Source organism: Megascapheus bottae, chromosome 12 (assembly GCF_031878675.1).
Source record: "Megascapheus bottae isolate mThoBot1 chromosome 12, mThoBot2.hap1, whole genome shotgun sequence".
In the NCBI taxonomy this organism is placed as follows: Eukaryota; Metazoa; Chordata; class Mammalia; order Rodentia; family Geomyidae; genus Megascapheus; species Megascapheus bottae.
This window is the reverse complement of record NC_143520.1, coordinates 10,444,799-10,470,349: the sequence shown is the minus strand read 5'-3', so window position 1 is coordinate 10,470,349 and position 25,551 is coordinate 10,444,799. Positions and strand designations below refer to the sequence as shown.

The following is a 25,551-nucleotide window of genomic DNA, read 5'->3' as shown; positions in this document are numbered from 1 at the left end:
AATGGTCTTAACGGAGTCTGGGAACTAAGGTTTGATGCAAATATTTCCTCTCTGAGAAACACATTTAAAGCAAAGTCAAGTTCAGAAATTTGATGAAAATAACTTCAAAAGACCCACAAGCAATGAATTTATAAAATGAGCATGATAATGGACCTTTGTTCAATAGTCCTTAACAAATAAAAAACCGTAATCCATTTATTGGTCAGCTTTAGAGAAGACTTGATTCTAGAAAACATATTACTTTTTGTTTGTTTGTTTGTTTGCCAGCCCTGGGCTTGAGCTCAGGACCTGAGCACTGTCCTTGGACTTTCTCAAGGCTAGAGCTCTAACACTTGAGCCTCAGCACCACTTCTGGCTTTTTTCTATGTGTATGGTACTGAGGAATTGAACCAGGGTCTTCATGCATGCTAGGCAAGCACTCTACCACTAGGCCAAACTCCTGGCCCCTACTTTAATTGGAGCCATATTGTCTATTTAGTCAAATAGACTTTTTAGTGAAGACACCTACTCCCATGGACAGCCATGCCATAATTTTCTAAGAATCACAGTGCAGTGTAATGGATTTCAGGTAAATTAAGCAGAGTGTTAGTCAGCTCTTCCTTTCAGAGGATCCTATAGCAGCTGGGGTAACCATTTCTTCCTCCAGCTCTGCAGGTGGGAGAGTTCAGAGTCACGGAGTTCTACTGCTCAGTGTTGACTAAGTGGGATCCAGCTTTGCTGGCCAAAAGAGACAGAGAAGACATGTTATACTGTTACAGGAGCCTCTAGGGGAAGGGTGGTGACTCGGTTAGATCTACCTGATGCTTACAATAACGAGTGAAGCTGTCAGGTGGTCCAGCAACCTCTATGAGGCCTATTTAGAGCCCTGTTTCTCTTGCAGTATTTCGCCAGGGTGATATTGGAACAAACTGGTATGCTGTCCTGGCCGGGTCTTTGGATGTTAAAGTATCGGAGACCAGCAGTCACCAGGTAATTTATTCCTTTTTCTCTCCCTCCCTCCCTCCCTCCCTCCCTCCCTCCCTCTTTCCCTTCCTCCCTGCCTCCCTCCCTCCCTGCCTCCCTCCTGTCTCCCCCCCCCTTCCCTTCTTTCTTTCTTTTAAACCAGGACTGTTTGTGTTGGTCTTGGAGCTTTGAACTCATGGCTTGAGCACTGTCCCTGACTGAACTTTTGTGCTCATAGATAATGCTCTAGCACTGCTCTACTTCCAGTCTTCTAGTGGTTCACTGAGATAAGACTTGTCCACAGACTTTCCTGCCTGGGCTGGCTTTGCACTAAAATCTTCAGATTTCAGCTTCCTGAACAGCTAGAATTACAGGCATAAGCCAAGGGTGCCAAGTTAGGAGGTACTTTTTTATTGGTCAGTCGTGGGGCTTGGACTCTGGGCCTAGGCACTTCCCTGAACTCTTCAGCTCAAGGCTACTGCCTTACCCCAAGGTCTGGGTGTTGTCCCTGAGCTCTTCAGCTCAAGGATACCACTCTACCCTTTTGAGCCACAGTGCCACTTCTGGTTTTCTAGTGGTTAATTGGAGATAAGTGTCTCTCAGTCTTTAGTGCTGGGGCTGGCTTTGAACTGCAGTCTTCAGATCTCAGCCACCTGAGTAGCTAGGATTATAGGTATGAGCCACTGCACCCAGCATGGAGGTACTATTTTTTAAAGCCATATCATCCCAATGTCTCTTATACCATCAGATTACATTTTCAGATTCATTCCCTCTTCTCCATGATAAGAAGTTTAACAGTGTATGTTGAATTCCTTTATTAATTATATATTTTATGTATTGAATGTCTTATGTGGCATGAGCATAGTGCTGGGACCTGCAATAAAGATGCTCGGAGGCTGGGAGTTTGGCCTAGTGGTTGAGTGCTTGCCTAGCATGCATGAAGACCTGGGTTCGATTCCTTGGTACCACATACATAGAAAAAAGCCGGAAGTGGTAGAGGCTCAAGTGGTAGAGCTCTAGCCTTGAGAAAGTCCAAGGACAGTGCTCAGACCCTGAGCTCAAGCCCAGGACTGGCAAGCAAAAAAAAAAAAAAAAAAAAAGATGCTCGGACCCAGGGCCTTGCTGTCTCTTGGGCAATGCAATAAGTACCACTGCAGTGTTGATAATTTCACTGCTGCTATGCAGGTGAAATGCTAGCATGAAAATGGCAGGGAATGGAGCAGCAAGTCTTCCTCCCTTCCTTTTGAATCTTTCCTCTATCTTGACTTTTTGGTGGTCCAGAGGCTGAATTCAAGGCCTTGCATTTGTTAAGTAGGTGCTCTGCACTTAGGCCATGCATCTAGCCTTTTTGTTTTTGCTTGCATTTTACTATTTTTTTCAACAAGGCCCTCTCACTTTTTGCTTAGGTTAGCTTGGACTGTGATCCTCCTATTTATGTTTCCTGTGTAACTGGGATGATAGGTGTACGTTGATTTTCCTCTATCCTAGCTGCGATTCCCCTCATCTGCCTTGTAGGAGCCTCAGGAATACTGGGACATTTTCTACCTTGGTTTTTCAAATGGAGGAGGTGGATAATCTTCTAGCAGGGTCCTTTAGAGGAGCTTGAATTCCTACTCAATGGAAACTTGCTTGAGATTCTTTTCACAGCATTTGTAAATACTTAGATTTGGCCTAGAATCTCCTTTTATACCATCATGTATCCTTTCTTTATTGTTTTACCCTATGGGCTAAAGTACACAGCCTTTCTCTTTATAGCCCACATTGTACCTAAAGTCTGAGAAAGTATAACCCTGACAGGACACCTGAAGGCATCAGTATGAAAGTGATCCAGGTCTTATCCCTCTATGCATAGAATTTAGGGAAGTGAAGCAAGTAATTTTGAAAGTAGGAAGAATTCTCAGAGTAATGGAAAGGACAGAAAACCTACAGCCAGGTCCATGGTAAGACACTGCTCCCAAGCTTTTTCTTTCAAACAAGAAAACTGTAACAGTAAATTTGAGACTCAAATTTTATAATACCTTGAGGGGTGTTGGAATTAAGGGCAACTACCAATTTAAAAATGGAGAGGGAACCCCAAAAGATTATTGGTAAGGAGAGCACTGGGAATACATAAAGTGATTTCCTGTGTGGTGCCCTTTAAGGATGGCTGAAATCACAGTGTGGTGCCCAAGTGCCCCTTACCCATGGCCCTGCACTTGGACAGCCCCCTCAGACACTGGCTCACCCCTGTGCTGCACAAGCGTATGCTGCTCTGACCCTTTGGGCTCTTTTCTGGGGCTGATTTGCTCTTACATTTCACTAAGGGTCAAGATGGATTGATCTTCAAGATGCTTCAGTTTTCCCAATCCATCCTTCCTTCCTTCCTTCCTTCCTTCCTTCCTTCCTTCCTTCCTTCCTTCCTTCCTTCCTTCCTCCTTCCTTCCTTCCTTCCTCCCTCCCTCCCTCCCTCCCTCCCTCCCTCCCTCCCTCCCTCCCCCCCTGCTCTCTTTCTTTCTTTCTTTCTTTCTTTCTTTCTTTCTTTCTTTCTTTCTTTCTTTCTTTCTTTCTTTCTTTCTTTCTTCTTTTCTTTCCTGTTGGATAATTGCCACATCAGACATGTTTTAAGCATTTAGCAGGTCTTTCTTCACTGTCCATGTATGTATATGGAGAGTGAGTGGGGTACCTGTGGCTCGCACTTGTAACCCTAGCTACCCAGGAGGCTGAGCACTATAGTTCAAACCAACCCTGAGTAGGAAAGTTCATGAGGCTCTTTAATTAACCAGCAAAAAGCCAGAAGTGGCAGTCTAGTTCAAGTGGTAAATCACCAGTCTTGAGTGAAAAAGCCAAGCAAGAGAATAGGAACCTGATTTCAAGCTGAAAGTGAGTGAGTGAGAGAGAGAGAGAGAGTGTGTGTGTGTGTGTGTGTGTGTGTGTGTGTGTGTGTGAGAGAGAGAGAGAGAGAGAGAGAGAGAGAGAGAGAGAGAGAGAGAGAGAGAGAGAGAATGAGTGAGTCACTTGTGGGAGTGGTTAAGTCTGACATCCCAGGGACCAGGTGCCACATGTCACGTGCCCCTGTGCCCCTGTGCCTTGTGCTCCCTTTAGCTGCTGTCCTCAGGAAGATCTTGGGTGCCTCTGGTCAGAGCTTCTCACCCAGGTGTCCACAAGTGCACACCCATTTACCAAGGAGACAGGGCCTGCAGGAGGATTATCTCATTGAGGCCGGATCTGAATTAGTCATGAGGTCAAGATGGAGAAGCTAAAAAAAGAGAAAGGAAAGGAATGGTAAGGAAGGCAGGAGGGGAGAGGAAGGGGGGAGGGGAAAGCCAGTCAGGGATGGGAAGAGGAGGGAGAAGCCGGAAGGGAAGGGCAGCTGTGCCAGCAGCAGCAATGTGCCCACTCATCAGATGGTGGAAGTGGTGTGGGACTTGGCAGGGACTTGGGGAATACAACCTGGACCAGTGATGTCACTCCATGTGATTGTAGCAACGACTCTCCAAGAATACCTAGCTCTAAATTTAAGTTTTGTCATCTTAAGCTCAATGTAGGAATCTTTATCTACCTCGCCCCAAGTTGAGCTGGTTTTCTGGATTGGTTGGCAACATTAAGATCCTAGGAAGAGAAGGTGCATGGATCCCTGCCCGCAGCAGCTTCTAGTGTAGCCTGAGAGAGGTAGGGGATGCAGCCCGGGCTCCTGGGGCAGAACAAGCTTCCAACCATATGGCAGGAGAGCAGACAAGACAGCTGAACCTCCTCCCAGTCAGCCTTCCTGAGAGGAAGAAGAAAAATCACTAGTTCTGATCTGAGTGTTGCCTCACCATGGGCTCTGGGTCTTAGTAGCAATGTGGGAGAGTCAGGCTGCTTAGTGTGGCAATGTAGTTCTCTATATACACTGAGGGTCTTCAGAGAAACAGAAGCACCTGGGAGAGACAGAGACAGAGAATGTATGTGGGGACACACACACACACACAGAGATTGATGAAGAGATTGGCCTACATGATTGTGGGGGCTGGGAAGTCTGAATTTGAGGGTCAGCTGTAACATTGGTATAGTTGTGCACTGGTGGCGCACACCTGCAATCCTAGCAACTTGGGAGGCTGAGGACGAGCTGGGGTAGCAAAGGTTCATGAAATCTTCTCATTTCAACCCAAAGGTGGGTACCATGGCCTGTGCCTGTCACCCTAATCTATGAGGGAAACTGAGTCTCAAAGTAATGAAAAGCCCAAATGTAGACGGAAAATAGCTTAGACACACATGAGAAGCAAGCTGTGTGAAAAACAAGCCATGTGGCTCAAACATAGAGCGCCAGTCTAAAAAGCTTTAGCCCTGCATTCAAACCTTAGTACTGTGGGAAGAAAAAAAGAGTTGATGCTTTCAGTGCTGAGTACAAAGGCTGGAAATGCAGGCAGAATTTCTATGTTGTGGTTTGGAAGCAGAATTCCTTTTCTTTTCTTTTCTTTTCTTTTTGTGGGAAAGTCTGAGAGAACCCTATTTGTTCTTAAGGCCTCCCACTGAGTGAATGCGGCCCACCCACTATATGGAAGGTTATTACTTAAAATCTGTAGGCTGTCTATATATTTTTTGATCGTATCTAAAAAATATGCCTCTACAGAAACATTCAGACCAGTATCTGACTACCGGTCACCAAGTTGACATACAACAAAATTAACCTCTACCTCACCGAGGAGTGAAGTGGGTTTGTGTGGATAGAGGGCAAGAAAGGACCTGGAGTTCTTAGACTTGGAGGCTGGAAGCCACCATCAGCCATCACTGGGCTGGAAAACAAGGTTCCATGACAGTGGGTGCAACGGATTTGGAGTCAAGGGTGACACCTACCGCACGGTGTGTACTTCCTGCTGCTCACACTGGGAAATGATAGGTGGGTGTTGGGTAGTGATCAAAGAAAAGGTAATGTTACAAGAGACGAAGAGGAAACAGGACAGACAGACAGACATGCTCTAACAGCAGTCACGGTGCTATAAGGAGCAGTTTCCTGCTAGGCTGCACCTCCATTTCCTTCATCCAGGTCGCTCCCTGTGCTTCTTGTCTGTACTCTCAAGCCAAGGGGGGGTGGGGGGGGCGCAGATTGTGACAAGCACACCAACGTTTCGGCCTCTGAATGCGGTGCTAGCTGCTTCTTGAGCCGGAATGGCTCCCAGTGCTAGAGCGCCTCCTATAGTCAGCTGTGTGCCAAGCCTCACTCGTGGCTCCCTGGACCAGTCTCCCTCTTGAGAGCTGTGATGAGTCTCATTTCACAGGAGAGAGGGTCAACAGCTTTGCCCTCCATCTCAGAGCCATCAGGTGGGACAACCTATGCCACTCGTGTCCTTGGCCGGGATGGTCAAGGACATCATGGTGAGGGCTGAGCCACTGTTCAGATCTCAGCCTCCTGAGTGAGCCACCAGCGCCCCACTAGATTTGATAGATCTTTTTTGGGAAAAAAAACCATTTTTAGGTAATGATAACAAGTTATACTTTTTTAAAACTTTTTTTTTTACTGTTATTGTAACGGTGATATGCAGTGGGATTAACTGTCACCCCTTCCCTTGCTCTGTCCCACTGTTACACCTTTGTGTAGACATTAATGATATACAGATTTGAAATATTCTGACTTACAAGTTCTTATTACCGCTCTGCCCAAGCAATACAATGTTACCTTCCTCCCTTCTTATTGTTCCCTTTTACTTCTACAAACCAGATTCAACATCAACTTTCTCCTGCTGTGCCGGGCTTGGTTCTTTTCCCCCTGTGAAATTCTTTGGCTCTCGGGATGAAGGTACTATTTTGTTTTCATCAGTGATGTCCTAGGAGGTGGCGGAGGAGGCAGGAACTCCCGCCATTCCCATAGCATGTCACTACTGTCTTTCAGTCTGCACTGGGCAGAGCATCTGCGCTGTCCTGCCCTGCCTCCGCAGGTGGACGTGCACTGTGTGGTGAGCCCCAGAGCTGAGAATCACCTGCTGTCCTTCAGTCATCCCAGTGTTCTGGCTCAGAGCCCTCAGAGCAACGCGGTGTGTGCGTCCACTTCCTGGGACTGCAGCAGCGGGGCTGTCTGGCATTCAGGGAGTGGGGGTAAGGTTGTGGATCTGTCTTTGCTCCCTGGATTGGTGATGCCTATGATTACATTATGATAAAGAATGCTGCTTCAGAGAGAAGCTTACAATGCACATACCAGAAGGAGGTCATGTCCACTGAGGCCCTTTCCTGGAAGGAGAGGATTGGGCTTTGGGGGGCAGATGGCTCCCCTCCTGTTGCATGGAGTCAGCCCTGCTGCTTAATGGAGAAGCAGAATAGGACGGTAGAGTTGAACGGCCTGACCCTGTGGCTTTCTCCTGGCTCAGAGCTGGGCTATGTCACTTGTTACCACCTTAAATCACCTCTGTGCTAAGAGTTCTGGGAACTGCGTAGATAATTCTGTTCTTACTACATTGAGGAATTTTCAGAGACTTGTAAATCTTTGCCAATAACTTTTGTAAATTAAAGTTATTATACTACTCAAATGTAATTGTAACTACTTAAGGCATTGTAATCACAGAGACCCCTGTGTCTCAGGCATCCTTCTGTCTTGGCCAGCCCAGCATGCCCAGCAGGGGAACAGCCCCAGAGCCCCTCCTGACCAGAGTTCCTCCCCAGCCTGGCTTCTCTGTTCATGGAGGTCCCCCCCCCCCCGCCCTGCAGCAATTGTCTAAACTCCTTCCTCAGTCCCTTATCTGGGTACAACCAGGACTCACACACCTGCACAGTACAGCCCTGACTCCTCATGTCCAGGAACCTCGGCTGCTTGGAGGCCCATTTTGCCTAAGCAGCTTAAATATTTCTTTCCAGTGAATATTGTGACTATGTTTTCTCAATTAGTACAAACACTGGAACAAACTACAATCAATAAATAATAAGCTTAAGGACTGTAAGTAGGTTTATAAACCTCACTATATCACACAAAAGCAATCAGTTCTCTCTCCCCTTCTCCTTTGTATGTGAGTGTGAGAGAGAAAGGGAGAGAATATGTGAGAGAGAATGACAGTGGAGGAGGGAAAGAGAAAGAAGGTCTGCTTTTCTCTGTAGACTTTATAGATGGGAAGATCTTTCTAGTACAATAAATACTTAAACCCCAGGAATAAATATGTATTTAATCTTTACACCAATTAAAAATGTTCCAGTCCTTTGAAAGAAGAATTTGTAAAGGCTGTAAAATAGAGAAGGGCATGGTTTATTAATTCATTAAAACTGGTATATCCTATAACAGATGTGTACTGGAAGTATTATTATACATAGACAGTATAATATATAGTGGTTCACTTCACATCACCGAGGTTTACTTGTGTTGCTGACTCTGGGTATACAAAGTTTGTAATAGATCCAGGGTTGTGCTTTTCAAAAGGGCTTTTCTTGGTTTGTACTGGAGGCTGAGATCTGAGGATTGTAGTTCAAAACCAGTCCAGAGGGAGAGAGTCCCTGAGACTCTTATTTCTAAATTAATCACAGAAAAGCCAAAATGGGACTATAGCTTATGTGGTGGAGTGCTAGCCTTGAGTATAAAGGAGGTTAGGCACAGCTTTCAGGCCCAGAGTTTAAGGCTGGTAAAAAGAGGACTTTTCTCATGGTGTGCTATTTTTATTGTGGATATACAAAATGGTTAACTAAAGTCAAAGTTCAAGAAAGAAGTTGGTTGCCTTGAGTGGAGGGAATGCTGCTGGTTTTAATGGCTGCAATACTAGCTAGCTACCACAAGAGGGAAGTATGAGACTAGGAAAAGCAGAACGGGAGTCTGAAAAAGCAAGAAGTTAAATATTGTTCAGCCATTTCATGCAGCCAGCCAAGTCATGCACTTGGCCAAAGTCTTTGCTTGATTTGGTCTCTGTCACTGTGACATTATCTGGAAAATTCTATCCCAGGTTTAGAGAAAGACTTCATACTGGCTTTCTATCTAAAGTAAAAATAATGTGCTTTTATTTGTCCTCTCAATCTTTGCCTTTGCAACAAAGATGCTTTTAAGCTCTGTATTTTTGTTTATAAAATTCAAAGGGCAGGCAGAGTTCCCTGTAAGGTAGATTTCTCTTTCTCTGGCTTTATTTCTGATTCCTCCTTTCACTCCTTTTCCTCCTTTATTTTCAGAATATATCACTTAGTGGAAGCATTTTTTTTTCTGAGCATATTTCTGAGAGCATTTATTGAGCCAATAAAATGTAAAATGTGGCAAGCCCCCAGCGGTGGTGTGCAATCCCTTGGTCCTTGTCTGCTCCCTGATTGGCTCTTGGATAGGGATGGATGGGCCGTTACATAACATCCTGCATATCACTTCCTACATGAAGTCTTCTGCTTTATAATTCTGTGTTGGGGTGGATGCAAAGCTGCACACAGAACTGGGCAGATGGGTTCTGGGCACAACGGGTGGCCTCCTGATTTGGTTATCAGAATGCCAACGAGAGTCTCCCCAGCCGGCTTCCCTGATCTCAAGCTGCTTCTAGCAAGTTGACTCCAGGGCAAGGCTGGAAACAACAGACCTTGTTTTTGCTCCATGATGGAAAAAGCATTTGACTTGGAAGGACTTAACCTTCCTGCTTGGCAGTGAGTTGTTTTGACAACACACACAATCTAATGTCTTGGTAACATCTGAGATTGGGTTCCATTACATTTTATTATTTAAATGAGCTTGAGAAACTCAGTATACTCCAGGATTAAATTCAAGATCATGAAGTAAGCATGCTACAAAACTTAATAGTAGCTGAGTACCAATGGCTCCCATTAATAATCCTAACTATGATCTGAGGATCACATGGTTCTGAGCTGGCATTTGGGTAGGGAAGTCTGAGACTCTTATCTCCAGTGTATCACTAAAGGATAGAAACGTTAGGTAGTTCAAGTGGAAGAACAGCAGCCTTGACTACCCAGGGCTAACAGACAGTGCCTAGGCTCTGAGTTCAAGTTTCAGTACTCTGTCTGTCTGTCTGTCTGTCTGTCTGTGTCTCTTTCTCTCTCTCTCTCTCACACACACACACACACACACACACACACACACACAAACCACCACTACCACCACTGCCAACAACAACAAAGAAACCCTCAATGGTACTTATCTTTTATGGGCCTAACATGAAAATTATAAAAATATTTTCTTTGTAAGCATTTATGTTCCTGGGTTTACATACTTGTTTTATTTTTTGTTTGCTTGTTTGTTTGTTTATTTCATGGCACTTAGATTTGAAACTCTGGGCTTGTGTTTTTCAGGAAAGAGCTCTACCATTTGAGCCATATCCCAGCCCTGGGCTTGCATATCTTAAAGAACTAATTTGTAACTTAGTGTTGACACAGCATGTATCCAAAACCATAAATTTGCCCTGATAAAATGAATTCTTGGATCTCTAATATGGAAGTGAATAGAAAATCTGATACCTTAAAATTGTAAGGCTGTATATATTTAAAAAATCCGATGTACTGAGCTGGGCACTGGTGGCTTACATGTGTAATCTTAGCTACTTAAGAGGCTAAGATCTGGAGATTGTGATTCAAAGCTAGTCCAAGCAGGGAAGTTCATGAGAATCTTATTTCTAATAAACTACCAAAAAACCCAGAGTAGGAGCTTTGGCTCAAGTGGTAGAGCACTAGCCTTGAGAAAAAGAAGTGTAAGGACAGAACCCAGGCCCTGAGTTCAAGCCCAAGAATCGGCATTAAAAATAAAAATATCTGACCTGTCCACTATTAGAGGCTTCTCACATCGTGTCTATGGTATTGACAGAAAGCTGCCTTAAATCTCATGGAAACATCTGTAAATTGTGTCAGCTGGATTTCAACTGATGATTATAAATGTTGGCAGACACATTAGACTGTCGTACCTTGGACAATAATCTAATGACCAGTGATGTCTAAATCTTTGCTTTTTTAACACTAGTCCCATTTCACTATTTCAGGCCTCACCTGTATTTACAAAGAAACAAACAAAATGTCTCCTGAAAGGCTGCCTGCTTTAAGAAAAGGCAGTGTATCATAATTCAGATATACAAAGCAGATAAATGAAGGGGTGATTAGTAGCAGTACAAAAGGATTCTTTGATTTCCAGCAGGATGGTTGGAAGGGTTCCTTTGAACATAAGCTCCCCCAGAGAGCTGAAGTGTTTTGCAGATCACTCAAACCACTTGACATCCAGACTAGGGGACAGAGAAACTTGGAATTTACATGTGGAAAGCCATCATTAGGTGAAGATTAGTACAATATGACTATAGAGATTCTTAATGATTTAAATAATAGAAAAATATCATTTCTACAGAGTAGCTACTATGCGTCAGAAGTCTTTTGCGACTCTTGTTTCTGTGTTGCTTTATTTCTGTGGCAATCTTGCTAATAGTTGTATAAAAAGAGACAGTGGCATTTCATAAGTGTGCGTTCTGAGGCTCTGGGGAGCATTTTACCAAAGCCGTGGCGGGGTGAGTGGCAGAGATGACTTTTGGACCTTCGTCTGCTAGGGTCCATGCAGGGCTCCCCTAAACATGAGAGTCTGACTGGGTGTCTCCTCGTGTGTGGCTTGGTCTGATGCTCCTTGCCCACGTTCTTACTTAATACCAGCATTTATGAGTGGAGATGGGCCTGTCTCTCCTGTGGGCGACACACTGCACTACGTCGATTGTGCTCATGACCTCAGTGAAGCGAGGTGAGTGGCACACACAGGCTGAGGCCTGGCATGGGGTGGGGAGCAAAAGTATAGAGTTGGGGCTCAGGTGGTGGAGTGCTTCTCTGGCAACTGTGACGCTCTGAGTTTGATCTCCAAGTACTGCAACTAGATCTTATAGTATTCCATCCAGCAACAGACACTGAGCAACAGGCAGAGGCAGGCATTAAGCACATCTGTAGTTCCTGAGGATTAAAATTTGGATCTATATGGATCTGATCAGATGTCAGCATGGACACAGGACGAGTGCTTGTTCATATTTACACTGTCGTGCTACTCCCATTTCTCTTTTCATCCTTTCATCCTGTATGCTCAGCAACGTGTGTGAATCTGACTAACCTCAAATGCCTTTCTTTGGAAATTTCTTCCTGAGTCCCTCAAAATCCTGCCTGAGGTTCTAATGAAGTAAGACCAAGAATCCATGGACTATAAAGACAATAGTGTCTAGATAAATCCTTCTTTTCATTTTACTTTGCAAAACCGTTAGCTACTTCTAAGATGCATACATTGTGGCAGCAGTCATAATTAATGATTTATATTTCTCATGTTTTCATGGAACTTAACACTGGAAAGTATGAATTAGGCACAAAGAATTTTTTCTGAGAGGTTCAGGTGATAAAGAAATGAAAACATCTAGCAGAAACCTTCAGGAAGCTTCCTTATTCTGGAGACTTTGTGAAAAGGCTGTGATGTGTTGTAATCTAATTTATGGTTTTTAATAGAATTTGAAAATTATTCAGAGGTGCTTAGCTTACTGAGTATTGATGGTTCAGTTCTGGGAATGTTTTCCTGAGTGAATTTGTTTACAGCTTCCTTTCTGGAAAATTTATTATTAGAGTGCTTTTAAGATTTCCCCTGATCTTTTCTTTCCTTTCTGAAATATTATTGATTTTATTTTCCTGAATGTATTTTTTTGTGGTAATATCTGTGTAGAAGCAATTTGCCATGGTTTGAAGCACTGGATACTTGTGGACATTTATCTTAGTGATATGATTACAGAGCCATCAACTTGATCTTTATAACATTTGCCTGTTACCATGTGTTAGGTGCATGAATGTAAAGCTGCCTTCTAACTCAGACTTTCCTGAGTGCCCTTAGTATATAATCCCCTCCAAAATGAATGTTCAGATGGTTACTTACATCATTTGACACTAGTTAGGATTATATCCAAACAACACCAATATTGCGTTTAGAGAAGAAATTAGTTTTTTAGTTCTTCTTTGGAACTTTTCAATCTTTAACTCTGACATTTAGCAACAAGCCACACTACACTTCATAAGATGCTGCCTTTACTCTCCTGTAGCTGTAGGTGGCAGTATGATACAAGAAGTTGTGGAATGGATGCTCTTTACTGTGTGAACCCAGGCTCTCCCAATGCACTTGGACCTCCGTGTTCTCATTTCTTTCAGATGGATATAGTGGAGGCTCTATTCTATTTCATTAAATATTGTAACTGTTCCCTCTGTAGCTACAATAACAAGTTCATCTTCTAGGTCTTTCCCCTCTGTTGAGAGAAGTTAGTACTTTCGCGAAAAGAGAAGCTTTTTGCTAGTAGCTCTGTCACAAGATCCCCAAGTTAGAAGCAACACAAATGGCTACAGTGGGAGAGTGGCTAAGCCATGGTTGAATGGAAAATCCGCTGACCAAACAAGAATGTGATTGATGTATGCGTGTGAGGGAGCGTGTGAGCCAGTGCCGGGGGCTTGAACTTAAGCCTCTCTTACTTTGCTTTTTAAAAAAATGTTTTTTTCCTCAAGGCTGTTGCTCTACTGTTTGAGTCATACCTCAATTTCTTGCTTTTTGCTGGTTAATTGAAGGCAAGAGTTGTTTGTCAGGGCTAGTTTCGAACTGTCATCTTCAGATCTCAGCCTTCTGAGTATCTAGGATGACAGGTAAGAGCAACTGTTCTAAGCATGAGCACCAACCTCAAGCCAAAAAAAAAAAAAAGCTAAGGGATGGAACCCACAACCTGAGTTCAAACCCTAGAACTAACTAAATAAATAAATAAAGAATCTTAAGTTATTGACTAGGCAGTGATTGTACCAGTTGTCTGTACTTTCCAAAACATGAATTGTGTAACTACACTGAATGTTTCTTTTGTACAAATTATACTTAGAAGCAAAGGCAGCCTGTCATCCAGTAAATGTTGCATTTTCTAATGGCTGGTTTTGGGGGATTCTCAGGATGCGGTGACCATCTGTACCCTCGGCATTGGGACAGCCTTTGGAGAATCCATTCTGGACAACACGCCCCGCCATGCCACCATTGTTACCCGGGAGAGCAGCGAGCTGCTACGCATCGAGCAGAAGGACTTCAAGGCGCTGTGGGAGGTGAGCCCTGAGGCTTCCTGGTCAATTAATGCCATTTCCCACCAGAAAGGGAGCTGCCAGCTGACAATGGCATGACAGGCAAGCCTTAATGTGTTCTGTTCTGAGCTGGGAGATGGAATTTCATTTTCAAAACTTGTTTTTGAAATGAGTGAGTGGAAAAGCCATTTTGACACTCGACGTTGTGTTCTTTTAATTTAGTGCTTGCTCAATTTTCTGTAGTTTGACATACCTTATAATTATTTCTTGAATGACCATAGAGTGTTTTATGTCTTTCTCCCACTTACTCTGCAGATGTATTCTTAACCAGGGAACAAAATACTTTGACATTTTCTTGTTGCATTTTCAAAATCATTATTGACATGTTCCTTGAGAAAGTGGAATGAATGGGGTTCACATCTGCTTCATTTAAATGCTTAAAAAAAACCCTGCTGTGCCCTGTTAAAAGGTATGGGAAATGGAGGTATGTAGACATGTCTGGTTTCTTGCCAACTTCAGAAGGCAATAGATGCATGAGACTGGCTCTGGGGGCTTCTGCATTGGTGTGTGTACACCAATGCCCCTTAAGGTTACTGCCCACATTTACGAGAAGTATGAGGAAGAAAGCATCTTCATCTTGGCAAATGGAGCATTTACAAAGGCCCAGCCAAGCCTTGCATCTTTCATGCTCCTCCCTCTTCAGTTCTTTCAACTTCTGATTTTTAACCTGTGCTTACTCCTTGTCTTTGTCCTGGGCGCTCAGTATGTCCCAAAAGTGAGCCCATATCGCTGGCAGGTTCTGCCACTTGTCCCTGTGTGGCTAAGATTTTTAAAGTTGATCTAAAAAGAATTCTTGTGTAATCAAATCGTTTCCTCCAGAGCCAAACAAATGACAGATGTCTTAAGGGAGCCAACAAGCGAGCGAATGAGTGGGGTTCTGCCTTAAAAGTCGGGCAGAGCCTTGGAAGGCCTGGCTGGTGAAACCTGTTACTTTTGTTCTTGGTAGTAGTGAATAAATTGCAGGGTTACTTGTTTGAAATGTTTCTCTCAGAAAATATTAAAGAGCTCCAACTGCTCGGTAAAGTTCAGAGACAAAAGCTAGTTCTAGGAAGGAAAAGCAGAAGTCAGTTTGCATGAGGTGTGGGAAGAGGGGTTCTGTCAATTAAAAGGGATCAGGCTTGAAGCAAATAAGCCTTTATTAAAGTTTTTTGGGGGGTCTTTCATTTTAGAAGATACACTGAGAAGTATTTTTCAAAAAGGGAATTTGGAAAACTGTTTCAGAACAAAACTGGCCCCTACCTGCACGGAGTGTCATTAGGGCTGTCTTTGTCTGAGGTGACTTACTCAGATTGCTAGCAGAGGGTGATCGGGGGATAAATCAAAACCTTTATTTTAATTAGGAGTCTTCAGTGCTGTGAGGGAAGTTCTTGAGAAGTTGCTGCCTGGGAACATTTAGACAAATGTACAAAAAAATATTTTCCAGTAAAATAAAGAAGCATATAATGAGCCCCTGTTCATCCTTGCTTAGTTCAGCCGTTGCGAGCACACAGCCATGTTGGCTACATCTCTGGGTTGTTTCTGAACTACTTCAGTATAAATGGCAGCATCCTGCATGTATCCTGGATGTTCAGCAGATGGCTCAGAAAACCTGTGTTGGGTCACATCCCCACACCACCATCACGGCATCTACCAACCAGTGATAACACCTGGTAGCATCTAATACCAGCTTCCCTTTCATATTTGATCACCTGTTCCCAAAGTACCAGGCGTGCGTGCGTGCGTGCTTGCGTGTGTGTGTGTGTGTGTGTGTGTGTGCATGAACTCACACTGGAGCTTGAATTCAGAGACTCATATTCTTTCTTAGCTTCTTTTGCCCAAGGCTGATGCTCTACCACTTGAGCCACAGCTCTACTTTTGTTTTTTTGGTGGTTAATTGGAGATAAGAGACTCATAGATTTTGCTGCCCATCAGAAAGTATCTTTTGTAGTCAATTCTTCAAACCAGGCTCCAAAACAAATGAACAACAGCAACAAAAACCACATATAACATTTGGTTGTTCCACCAAATCTCTTGCTGTGCCTCTCCTATCTGTATACTTTCTCTTTTCTCTATTTTCTTTTACTCTTCCCCTTCCTTACTTCCTCTTAGCATTATTTCTCCCAAATTCAAGATTAGTCAGATTATATTCACATAGTATCTTTTATACTGCGACTTCAGCTTTCCTGTAAATAGGAGTTAAGGATACAAACTTAGGTCAAGTCAAACATTTATGGCAAGAAAATGGTGAGGGGGTTATTGAGTTTATCAGGAGATTTATAATGTATGCTAGCTCACTAAAGATGAGGCCAAACTCCATCCCTTAGGTAAGCTGATTTCCGCTGCTATTTCTCTTACAGGAAACACGATTAAATGGGGGTGATGAAGACTGTCCTAGCTTCTTCAAAGCTTTCCATGTGATTTGCAGCAGCTGTGTGGGCTCAGGTCCTCACCTGAACGTTCCCATCAGGGCTTTTGGTTTCCCCTGCCTGTCACTCAGGTATGGTGGAGACAAGGCTCAGAAAGCCATTTGGAGTTGAAAAAGATGCGTGAAATTTTTAGCCTGACTAAACTGGAATCTCCTCAGAAGAGATTTTTGTGTAGTCAGATACTTTATTTGTGAAATAGTGTGGAGCTAGATGTCCAAGCAGTGTCTTTACAGTAAAAGTTCAGCAACCGCCATCACCTAGCCATCTGTGAATGAGAACTATATTAAGAAGCACGCTTATCCAATACTCCCAAGAAGTTGTAAAGTTCTAAAGTACCTTATGAAAAACAAAAATCAAATGTTTACTTTAATGCTTAATTATTCAACAAATGCAGAATTAAAACCTCTTTTGTGCTGGGCATCAATGAATGAGATTGGCAGAATTCTGTCCTCAGGTCAGGGCCTTCTACTTTGCTGGGAGGAGACAAATCAATAATATAATTTCAGACTAAGATTTCATTATCAGTAAATAAACTTTACTACTGTTCTTAAAATCCTGGTGGCTATTGATGGCATATATAGTACTAACTGTAAAGAAAATACTTGCTGAACAGAACACCTGAGTCCTAGATTAGGTCAAATGATAGGGTTTATAGTTCAGGTATCCATTGTAAGTGGAATCTCTTAGTAAAATCAAAAGCCAAGCTCTTATTGTTACCTGAAAGCTAAGATCTGTCATTGTACCAGAAGGAAAGGGCAGTGTAGGGAAGGACCCAGTAACTTCAGCCTCTGTGAGAAGCAGAGAAGGCCGCATCTCTAGCATAAGCAAAGGATTGGAACGTGGAGTCAGACTAGGTCAGAGGTTCCATATTGTAAAAGTGTAAGACACCCAAATTGTAGCCTTAATTTGCACGTACCTCCCACTTAGTGGTTTACTTTCAAAAAAGATCCTGGTAGAGCCTTTTCTGGCAAGTATTTTTATATTTGCTTTACATCTTCTATATATGGTTCTTGGTGCTACTCAGATTGAAACCTAAAATATTCCCAGTAGTAGTTTGAGTCACCTCCAACTATAAATTACGGCCTCTAATCATTAGCAGGTTAAATAGTCTAAAAATAGTTTCTTAATCACTCTATTTTGTGTCTTTTATTTGGATTGTGATGATAGGATAGAGCCAGGGATTTCCTGTTTTGTTTTTCCCTATTCACAGGCTAATTTCCCACCCCTTACAAGTACACATTCAGAGAGTTCATGTGGACTTTTGAAATCCTGTTCAGGTCCATCCTAAATACCTTTAGTTTTTTAATAGTTTTTTTTGTTGTAAGTTTAATAGACAGTCCCACCATATATATATATATATATATATATATATATATATATATATATATATATATATATTATTGTCATGGGGCCAGGAGTTTGGCTTAGTAATAGAGTGCTTGCCTAGCATGCATGAAGACCCAGGTTCAACTCCTTAGTACCACATACATAGAAAAAAAGCTGAAAATGGTGGTGCTGTGGCTCACTGGTAGGACTCTAGCCTTGAGAAAGCTCTGAGCTCAAGCCTAGGACTGGCAAAAAATAAAAAAAAAATCATTGTCATTAGCTGGAAACTGGTGGCTCATGCCTGTAACCCTAACTGTTCAGAAGGTGGAGACCTGAGGATAGAGGTTCAAAGTCATTCTAAGCAGGAAGGTCCTTGATACTCTTATCCTCAGTTAACCAATAAAAAAACTGGAAGTGGAGGTATAGTTCAAGTGGTAGAATGCCAGCCTTGAGTGAAAAAGCTAAGCAAGAGTATACATCTTTGAATCAAACAAACATTTATTTCTGAATGCAGAAAACATTTATTCTGTTGTCCATGTGGCTATATCAAATAAGAGAACAGTTTTGCAAGACATAACTGAGGTGTGGCAGCTCCATGCTTTTCTTCGTGTCCTGTATATTTGCTAATGATCAGTACTTTCTTTTTCTCTCCCTTCCCGCATTTTAGTTTCTGAATTTTGGCTAGATCCAAGAGGGCTGTATCGGTCCATCTTGAAGTAAAGCCATGCTTTCCTAGCTTAAATTTCCTAAGCATTAATCAGTAATGCCCTCTTCTCTTGCTTCTTTGATATTAGTATTCTTTTATATTCACTCTTATAGAGGACATCTAAATTCTCAGGAACGCCTCAGGAGGGAGGAAGAGACAGGAGGGGAAGGGCGGAGGTTGGAGGTAGTTATGTTTCTGAATTATATCCAGAAGAGGATTAATTTAAAAGTCTTGGAATACCACTTTTAGTTCTTGAGACAATTATAATTTATAATTTAAACTCCTTGACACCAGTGGCATTTTTTACTCTCAGTAAGGAAGCGAAATGGCAAAGCAGTTAAGTGTAGGCTTGGGAGTTTAAGTCAGTTATTAATAGTTGATCCAAGATTATGAGTATTTATGATGGATGGTAGTAGGTCTGGAATAAATATAAAAGTGATTTACTATCCAATTTCATGAGTCTCTTCTCAGCACATAGGGCAGAAGAACATTTCCAGTGGCTTGGAAAAGAACCCGTGAGGGTGTGTTTGTTCATCCTTTATTATTTTATGCCAGTACTGGGGCTTGGTCAGGGCTCTGTGATCTTGCTTAACTTTTTTATTCATGCCTGGTGCTCTACTACTTGAGCCATGCCTCTAGTCCTGTTTGTTTACCCTGCTTTATATTGGAGTTTGTGTCTACATGAGGGCACTGTCCAGTGAGAGGCCAGTGTATGCCTTAGTCAACTTCAAGAAAGACGTTATGGAAAGACTCTGGTTTACCTATATTTCAGCCTCATTTTGACCAAAGTTTTCCTTTACTGAGAGTCATGTTTCCTTTAACTGGAGCATGTTCAAAATAATAATATATGTTTATGAATAAATTTTGTTTTGAAAACTCCCAGACAGTAGTAAAATTGCACAGGCTTTACAAAATAAAAGCAGTATCTTAAGTTTGTAATTGGACCCAGGCTGATAAAAGTGTTTTCTTAACTATAATTGTCACACACACACAATTGCTGGTACTCTATTGTGATTTTATTCTAAGCAGGGCAGAAAACTACTGCTTGGGTATAATGACTTGTAGAGTTTTTTGTTTTTCTCAAAATTGCCTGTGGCTTCAGTGAATGTTAATGCCAATCCCCTCCCTCCAAAAATTCTGTTCCATGTTTTATAATATAAAAATCAAGTAGTAAAAATAAGAAAGGTGCATTATTCTATCAGAGGAATAGAAAGAACTCAGTAGACAAGGAGATTTCTCAGGCTAATGAAAGAGACTGAAGAATATGTTTATGCTTATTTTTAGCCTCTGATTTTCAGAGTAGTGATTTTTTTTAATTGACGATTCTACCAGGTATATTGGCAGTCATGAAAAGCTTTTTATTTTATTTATTTCTGTCAGCTGCCTCTTTTTGAATATATGTGGGGGGAAGCCCTTTTTCATTAATAATCTCTCATGCTGCTCTGGGAATAAGAATTGTTGAAAACCTTCACAGCTTGGTCTTTGTTGATGTGTTTTAAGAGCCATATTGCAGTAATACCTCTCAGGGGCATCTGCCCTGCCCCAGTAGGGTTGCTGTTTCTATCTGCCTGTAGACCCAAAACATAATATCTCTGAGAGTAAGCATCTCAGGGCTCCTTTGGGTGGATTTTCCTGGCTTTATCTGGCATGCTTACCATTCCAGATTGTTTTGCTTTTGCATTAGTGTGATAGGCTTGCTGGGTGGACCAGCATGTCGGGTGGATGCTGAGGTTGTGGGATACTGAAGCCTGTTCATATGTCAGGGTCCACAGTGTCCTCAGAGGTGGTGCTGCAGCCTGGAAGCCATAGGGCCCTCCTTCTCCCAAGGCAGAAGGCTGTGCTGACTTTTGGCAACTGTGGACCTTGTACTGTAGGGTTACTTCCCAGGCTAGAAATTTGCATCAAAGGGCCTAAGAAAAATACATCCAAAAATAAACATGAAAGCCAAGACTTCATGCCAGGAACTCCAGCCACACACATCCTGTGGGCTGGTTCCCTTGTCTCTCTCCTCACGGCTCTGATTCTTTTCAACTAAGCGGAAGCCTGTGCTGATGACTTGAACCTTATGTCAGCCCCAGGGTTGCTGGGCTCTGTCCCGGAGCTCCTCCATGGAGTGACAAAATGATTCAAATTGAAAAAGGAAGGGAGTTACTAGGAGCTAACTAAAGTGAAGAAGAAGAAGAAGAAGAAGAAGAAGAAGAAGAAGAAGAAGAAGAAGAAGAAGAAGAAGAAGAAGAGGAGGAGGAGGAGGAGGGGGAGGAAGAAGAGGAGGAGGAGGAGGAGGAGGGTGAGGGGGAAGAGGAAGTCTTCTACCTTTGCCTGCTCAAGCTTCTCTGGAGAGGCTTCAGCACTGTTTCCTGCGCGTGGACTGAGAGGCTGGCAGTGACACACCAAGCAGGAGTTGCTGGCCACAAAGGTATCTTTTGCTGTGCAGACCCAGGCTAGCTATTTACTGGATATCTGAGAACTTGGAGGGACAGGAAAAGAAGGACATATGCTCTATAAGGTTAGAGGTCTTTTTTTTGTGGGGGGGATGATTCTTTAGTGAAGAATGGGAGGTTAGGGAAATATGACATAGCACAGTTTACAAGAAATTATGTTCAAGAACATCTCTGGCTCTTCTAATTATCTTCCACCAGACCTAAGTACACACCCCGGCACTGTTGTAATTTGATTTTGTCTTTGTTTGTGGTGTCTGTGTTGGGGGTGGGGCAAGTGGCGGTTCATCTTTCCCCTGATTGTGCGGGGCGTTTATTTACCTATGTGGTCCTCAGTATGTTTTGAGGAGACAAATTTACATTGATTACATAATATTAAATGTATGTGTTATCTAATAGTGTATCTGAATGATGTTTATTAGGTGCAAATTTAGGGCAAGAGTGATGGTATTTTCACCCTCTGGACACTCAGCAGAAATCCTGCCTATTGCTGTCAGATTTATATAGAAACCTTATTGTGTATGGGAATTCTGTTACATTATTGATACCTTGAAGTGCAGCTGCTTTCCAGGCTGTGATCTCACTGCTTCTCAGAGGATGATCAGGAGTCTATCTGCGTGGATCAACGTTTGGCCAGCAGGTGCCAAGAATGCCAGGTACCCAAATGATTTCTAATTAGGCCCATAGGCAGAGTCTGTAGCCAGGACATTCTTCTTAGACGAGAGCATATAGTGGATACGAGGCTGTTCAGAAACTGTGCTAACAGAGGATGGGAGAGGTGCATCTTTCTGAGCATCTGCCCCATGCAGCCCAGCATTCTGCTCACAGAGTGGCCCTCTTCCCTCAGTCGGGTAAGGCCCTTGACTAGTGTGCCTTCTAACAGCTGCTCCACTAACTTCTTTTCTCTGTATGTATGTGAGGGTACTAGAGCTTGAACTCAAGGCTTGGGGTTTGTCCCTGAGTTATTTTGCTCAAGGCTAGCACTCTATCACTTGAGCCACGCCTCCACCTCCATTTATTTATTTATTTATTTATTTTGAAATTCATTGCAGCTAAGAGTCTCAAGGACTTTTCTTCCAGGCTGGCTTCAAACTGTGATCCTCAGATGTCAGCCTCCTGAGCAGCTAGCATTATCACCATGAGCTGCCGACACCCAGTTTCTTGACTCACTTCTAAGAAGCTTCTGTCACACTTAGCAAACACACTTACACATGCAAGGACAAAATCCTACTTGTCTGCCTTTCTATGGTTTCAGTGGGTGGAGAGGACAGACAAGCATAAACCCCAATATAAGATAAACTGGATAGGAGACAAGCTGAAGGCCACGGAGAGAAGGGTATTTATTTCTATCCAGGGTCTTGTTTCATCCAGCTACAAGGAGCTGTGGTTGTGAACTCTCGTGTAACTGACAAGACCGTTTCTCAACATCTTAAAGGATGGTGGGAGCCAGCTAACCAAATGATAGCTGCAGGCAGTCTTGCCAAAGAGGAGGGGCATGGCTGGATTCTTCCTGGCTGAGTGTCTCTCCATTCTTCTTCTCCATTCTTCTCCGCAGAGCCTCTGGGCAGACTTGGGAAATGCTCAGCACTTCCATAGAGGTGTCATGTGCTCTGTTTCCAAATGCCTGTTTGTTATTTTTGTTGTTGTTTTCAGTGATCATCTGCTGAAAATCTATGCCAGAACTAGATCCCTCAGGCAAAAGCAGTTCTAATGAGGAAAGAACTCAGGGGTAGACTGGATGATATTCTGTAGAAAGCTCTTTGGTCATGGGATTTTCCTATTCCTGTGGGTCCAAATTCCATTCGAGGTCATCTCCAGTCTGTCCGGAGAGGTTAGGGCACCCTGGGGAGTATCTGACACCAAGAAAGAAGCCCCAGGAAATCCGTTTGCTCACAAGGCTGGCCTCTGAGTTCCTGCTGTCTTGTGTCTGATTGGTCTCTCTGACCTCAAGGTTTTGAACTTGTCTAGCCCAAACCAATAAGAGCAAGATAGGCTTCCAAGGCCATTCATGTGGTCAAGTGGTTTGGCCCTGAATTGTCAATCTATTCCTGGCTCAACCTAGTGCTGGTATGGTGACTGTGCAGAGGCTTCCAGCCTCCTGGGCCACCTCACTGTCAAGCAAACCTATCTGTATTTACATTCTGCTGCCATGAATGTGGGAGTCAATGTTAATGTTGATTGATTACTGACTGGGCATTGAAAAGTTTTGTGTCCCCTCCCCTATTGGCTTGTAAATGAAGGAAAGCAAAGCCATCAATTAGGTGAACAGAAAGAATGAATTACAGGGCAATGATTCATAGAATAACTTTCTGTGATCTTTCATCATTTATAACCGTAGTTCATAAAACTAGCTCCATTTTAGAATCACCTGAGGAGCTTGAAAATTTTTTTTTTCCATGTCTCCATACCACCTACTCAGACCAATGAATCTCAAGAAAAGAGGGCCCAGCCATCTGTGATTCTAGAAGTGCTCTTGGTGGGGTGTGCTGAGCAGCCAGGCTGAGGCCTTGTCTCACTCTCTGTGCTTATGGATCTTTGTCTTACACTGGGATTTTGTTCCTTGCTAGTATAGGTTCTATATCCTAGCATATTTTTTTCTGTGTTTATACAGATGTCCTACTCTCAAATTGGGTTTCTGCCAGTTTGAAACCATCCTGGTACTCACTACTAGACAAAGCCTTGGGGATTATCCAAGGCTTATGAATCACGGGCTGCCTGTGCGTTCTGGTAATTGAATGTAGGAGAGTAAGGTGAGGTCATCCAAATTCCACTGTCCTTTCTGCACACATTCTTTTAGCTGTGAGAGCAGGGGGGGTCTTCTCTGTCAGGCAGCTGTGGACATTACACTGTGCCCTTGAATGAGAGAATGAGCACGCACGGTGGTCCATGGCTTTAATCCCAGCTCCTCAGAAGAGGGAGACAAGAGACCATGAGAACATTCCTGATCTTGATTTTTTTTTTCCCCTCAGCTTTGTATCTTCAAGGGAATCACAATCTCTTTAAACCATTGTCCTCCTTTCTGATATGAGAGTCAAAGTAATCCTGCCACAATGGGTTGGATTCTAGGAAGAAGAGTGGATCTAATATAATGAATCCCTTAGCCCTGAGGACAGATGTGCAGACAGAGCAGGGCTTCTTCTGTACTATGACGTCTTATACACCCAAGTAGCTGTCACTGTTGCAGGGGTAGGAGTGAGGGGTAGGGGTTGTATAATATCCAAAGTGTTAACCCAGCACTGGAAAGGTCCTAAATTTGGTCCCTTTCCAGTCACCTTGCCTCTGTCAACTGACAAATACATTTTTAAAAATCAACCAAACACATATCAGCAGAGTATCCTCTACATGCCACTGTGCTAGCCACTGAGGAAGCTCACCATCTGATAAAAATAAATGTGAAAATAAATGTCAAGATAGAAGGGGAGGACAGAGCTACAAGAAAGGCCGGAGGGAGGAGGAAGAAAGTATGTACCAAAGAGAATCAGCCTGGCCATGGCCATTTCAGGACCCAGAGGCACAGCACTGACAGGACAAGGGCTGCTGGGCACAGGCTGACCACACATAGCCCCTGGTGGACATTATCTTCCCACTGAAGGGGTAATAGTGGCTCTGGCAGTGTGCAGGACAGGCTCTTCTCATCCCTAAGTTCTTTTCTTTTTTTTTGGTGGGTCATGGGGCTTGAACTCTGGGCCTGGGCGTTGTCCCTGAGCTCTTCAGCTCAAGGTTGTCACCCTACTCCTTGAGCCACAGCCCCACTTCCTGTTTTCTAGTGATTAACTAGAGATAAGAGTCTCATGTTCTTTAGTGTCCAGGCTGGCTTTCAACCCTGATCCTCAGATCTCAGCCTCCTGAGTAGCTAGGATTACAGGTGTGAGCCACCACGTCCAGCTCGTAAATTTTTAATCCTGGCGGGGGCGGGGGGGGGGGTTGGGGGAAAGGTAAGGCTCAGAACCTGCCTAACTTCCTAACTTCCTAACTTACTTCCTTCCTTCCTTCCTTCCTTCCTTCCTTCCTTCCTTCCTTCCTTCCTTCCTTCCTTCCTTCCTTCGAGACAGTTCTAGCCCAAGCTGGCCTAGAACAAGCTTCCTGCTTTTGATTTCCTGAGCACCAGGATTACAGATTATATCTCTATACCTGGCTGCCTTTTGTGATGACAGAACAGAGGTTCCATAATCTTCTGTTTCCTCCTTGTTCTTTCCTAAGCCATTTTAGAGACTATACCTGTCAGCTCTCAGTGTTGTTGTTATTGCTCTTTGTTGTATTTGGTTTTGTTAGCCATGGGGCTTGAACTCAGAGCATGGATGTGATCCCCTGAGTTCCAAGGCCAGCGCTCTACCACTTGAGCCACAGCTCCATTTTCAGTTTTCTGGTGGTTAATTGGATGTAAGAGTTTCATAGACTTTCATGTCTGTGCTGTCTTTGAACTGTGATTCTCAGATCTCACCTTCCTGAGTACCTATGATTGATTTTAGGTGTGGAACCACCAGTGCCAGGCTCAAGCTCTGTCTCAGCCCCTCCTCCCAGGCCTTCCCCCCTCCCTATCGTCTTCCCCAACCCCTTAGGCTTTCTTAACACTAGTGCTCTACTACTTGAGCCACAGCACCACTTCTGGCTTTTTCTGTGTATATGGTTCTGAGAAACTGAATCCAGGGCTTCATGCATGCTAAGCAAGCACTCTACCATTAGGCCATGCTCCTAGCCCTCAAGTTCAGTTTTAAGTAAGAGAACTGAAGGT

At 43.3% G+C, this 25,551-nt stretch overlaps 1 protein-coding gene across 2 annotated transcripts in view; it reads left to right on the top strand.

Annotated features, from left to right (window-relative positions):
* Positions 1 to 25,551, top strand: part of Rapgef4 (Rap guanine nucleotide exchange factor 4) — a 303,371-nt gene that overhangs the window by 54,376 nt on the left and 223,444 nt on the right. For both annotated transcript variants that reach the window (XM_090342624.1, XM_090342623.1), the window contains exons 3-4: positions 881 to 969; positions 13,762 to 13,908. In XM_090342624.1, the coding sequence (XP_090198750.1) occupies positions 881 to 969; positions 13,762 to 13,908 (236 nt within the window). The remainder of the gene's footprint in view (positions 1 to 880; positions 970 to 13,761; positions 13,909 to 25,551) is intronic.